At 44.3% G+C, this 2,606-nt stretch overlaps 1 protein-coding gene across 1 annotated transcript; it reads right to left on the reverse strand.

The window, feature by feature from the left end:
* Positions 1–252: 252 nt before the first annotated feature.
* On the reverse strand, positions 253–1,185 carry CYSLTR2 (cysteinyl leukotriene receptor 2). The gene has a single exon (XM_009319981.1). The coding sequence runs from the start codon at positions 1,183–1,185 to the stop codon at positions 253–255; it is 933 nt and encodes a 310-aa protein (XP_009318256.1).
* Between the last annotated feature and the right edge of the window lie 1,421 nt (positions 1,186–2,606).

A 2,606-nucleotide genomic window follows, 5' to 3' on the forward strand; every position in this document is an offset into this window, starting at 1 on the left:
GGTATATCTACACTGCTAAATAGAAGAGGACCAGGGTTCACACTCAGGCACCTGACCTCTGATCATCCTGCCTCAGTTTTGGCCATCCCCAACAAGCTCTCTCAAAGACACTTTTGCTTTAGAGGTGCCTGGCACCGAGCAGCAGGGCTGCAGGCTGGCTAGCACCACACAGCCTCTGCCATTGAATAGTATGGACCCAGTCTAGGTGTCCCATTGGGACCATATATATAGCATTTTGCAACTATGCATCAGCTACCTGCGGTACAAACTTCTGATTCTAGCTTTGAAATTTTCAGCAGCGAAGTAATAGAGGATGGGATCAAGGCAGCTGTTCATGGCAGCAAGGCAGAGAGTGACGACCAGTGCTTTGTGCACGGGCAGGTTGGTCTGGTTGCAGCTGCTGTGCATGAGGTGGACAGTTCGCAGTATGTGATATGGCAGGAAACAGAGGAGGAAGAGGATGAGAGTGATGATGATGGTTGACAGTGCCTTCTTGTGACAGACCGCCTTCTTGCGCTGTGGAGTCTTGGACTTGAGCAACGCTTTGATTGCAAAGATGTAGCAGACAATAATTGTGCAAAATGGCAGAATGAAGCCCACGATGAGGACAAAGCTGTTCATCATGAGGAGCCTGCGCGTGCTGGAGGGGTGGAGGTCCAAGCACTTCTCTGGGCTGCTGTACCCAGCGATTCCCTTGCTTAACAGAGGGCTGGAGGCTGCCAGCACGAAGACCCATATGGCTGCGCATGTTATCCTGGCATATTTTATGTTGGTTACTTTCCAGTGTTTGAACGGGTAGACGATGGCTATGAAACGAACCACGCTGAGCACGGTGAGGAAATAAATGCTGCAGTACATGTTCGCGTACAAGGTGTAAGTCATGATCCTGCAGACGATATCACCAAATATCCAACGTGATCCCAACAGGAAATATGTGGCCCGAAAGGGCAAAGTGCTCACAAACATGAGATCCGAAACAGCCAAGTTCTGCATGTAAATGTTTACTGAGGTCTTCCTCTGTGAAGGCTGGAAGAAAACATAAATGGAGAGGCCATTTCCAACAGCACCCAGGAAGAAGATAAAGAGATACATGGTAGGATAAATGACTTGCTTGAAGCCGTCAATAGTACAGTTGAAGGAGCTGTCGGTGAAGTTGTCGTCTAGTGCCATCTTGCAAATATTCATAGTCTAGAGCCAGGCTCTCCGTCTTTCTGCCAAAGTAAAAAAAGTGGTATGAGTGCTGGGTTACAAGCCAGGCAGGGAGTTCAGCTACTCAGGACTATTTCTCTGAGGGCAGAAACTGCAAGATGCAGAGAGCAGTGGAAAATAAAGGTTTGTTAATGAGTAATCACTTGTGATGTCCCAGTAAATACACATCTCAAGGCATAAAGACCCAAGTCATCTCTAAACAGTTTCAGTATTACAGCAACTGGTTGTTGTCTCAACCTATGGAAGTGCTGCCTTTTAAAGATGAGTGCTATGTATGTGTTTTAATGGCAATTCTCTGATCTCTTTGCAAAACAAGCCAACTTGCTGTCAGTCATTTTGTAGCAGGAAGGTTTTGAGTCCCCAGTTACCTGCCATGGGAACATCAAAACCTGATCAGAAAAGGCATCACTGTCCACTGGTAAGTCAGTGTTTCAGATTAGGATGAAAACCCAAAAGAACTGAATTTGCTGACTGGAACTAGTGAAATTTTTCTGGTACCATGTCTGCTGTTGGCAGCATGTCACTGAACTTTCCCAAGCAATACCACAGGTATATTGCTGTTCCTCAGAACCTATAAATTAAGGATGTTTTGACCTTAAACACTGCATAAATACTGTGCTAGTTATGCATAGTTCCTTTTTCAACTTCCTCCTCCTTACACTGTATTTATTCTTTCCTTTAAGTTTCTGATGACTTTCTGTGTCTGTTTTGTGGGGCCTTTGATTCATTTACGACTTTTTCAACCTTTTTTGTGCTCAACTGCTCTGCATCAGACAGTCATCTACGTGCACTGCAGCTTCCAGGGCAGCCCACGTTTGCAGCCCTAATGAAAATGGTCTGTGAGAAAATGGGCTGTGTTCACAGAAAGTGACATTTTTTCCTCCTATGAAGCTATAATTCAATCAAATCAAAACCACTCATCACTAAAACACTCTAAATAATTTTTTTTCTCATTAGAGTCTATTTCCTTGCTGAACTCCTGATTTCTTCTCTCAGCTGACCTGCAGCTAGTAGTATTTTGAAAGGAAGGTTTCAGTATTGTTGCTTGTTTAATAGTAGCAAGCAATTCCCTCTCTGCATCTGCCAACATATTCTAGAGATGTGGCATGGAAAATTTTAGCCTAAAAACTAGAACTACATGGCTTTTTTAGATGCACAAAAAAGAAGCTTTTAATTTGCCTCAGTGAGAGTGATAATGGGTCGATGGTACATGACTGCATCTTATCTCTTATTCTGGACCTCACTGCCTTCATGATTTCAAATTAATTTATTTGCACAGACGGAGTCTCCCTAGGGGGAAACATAGGCTCTAGATTTGGGTGCTCTGGACTCCCAGTTACCCAGTGCGGTATTCCCAGTGTGCTGTAAACGGGAACTAATTTGCGAATTCAAGCCAT

This window comes from Pygoscelis adeliae, unplaced genomic scaffold (genome assembly GCF_000699105.1).
Source record: "Pygoscelis adeliae isolate BGI_AS28 unplaced genomic scaffold, ASM69910v1 Scaffold32, whole genome shotgun sequence".
Classification (NCBI taxonomy): domain Eukaryota; kingdom Metazoa; phylum Chordata; class Aves; order Sphenisciformes; family Spheniscidae; genus Pygoscelis; species Pygoscelis adeliae.

Coding starts and splice junctions, on each gene's coding strand:
- CYSLTR2 (XM_009319981.1), bottom strand. CDS start 1,185: ATGAATATTTGCAAGATGGCACTAGACGACAACTTCACCGACAGCTCC.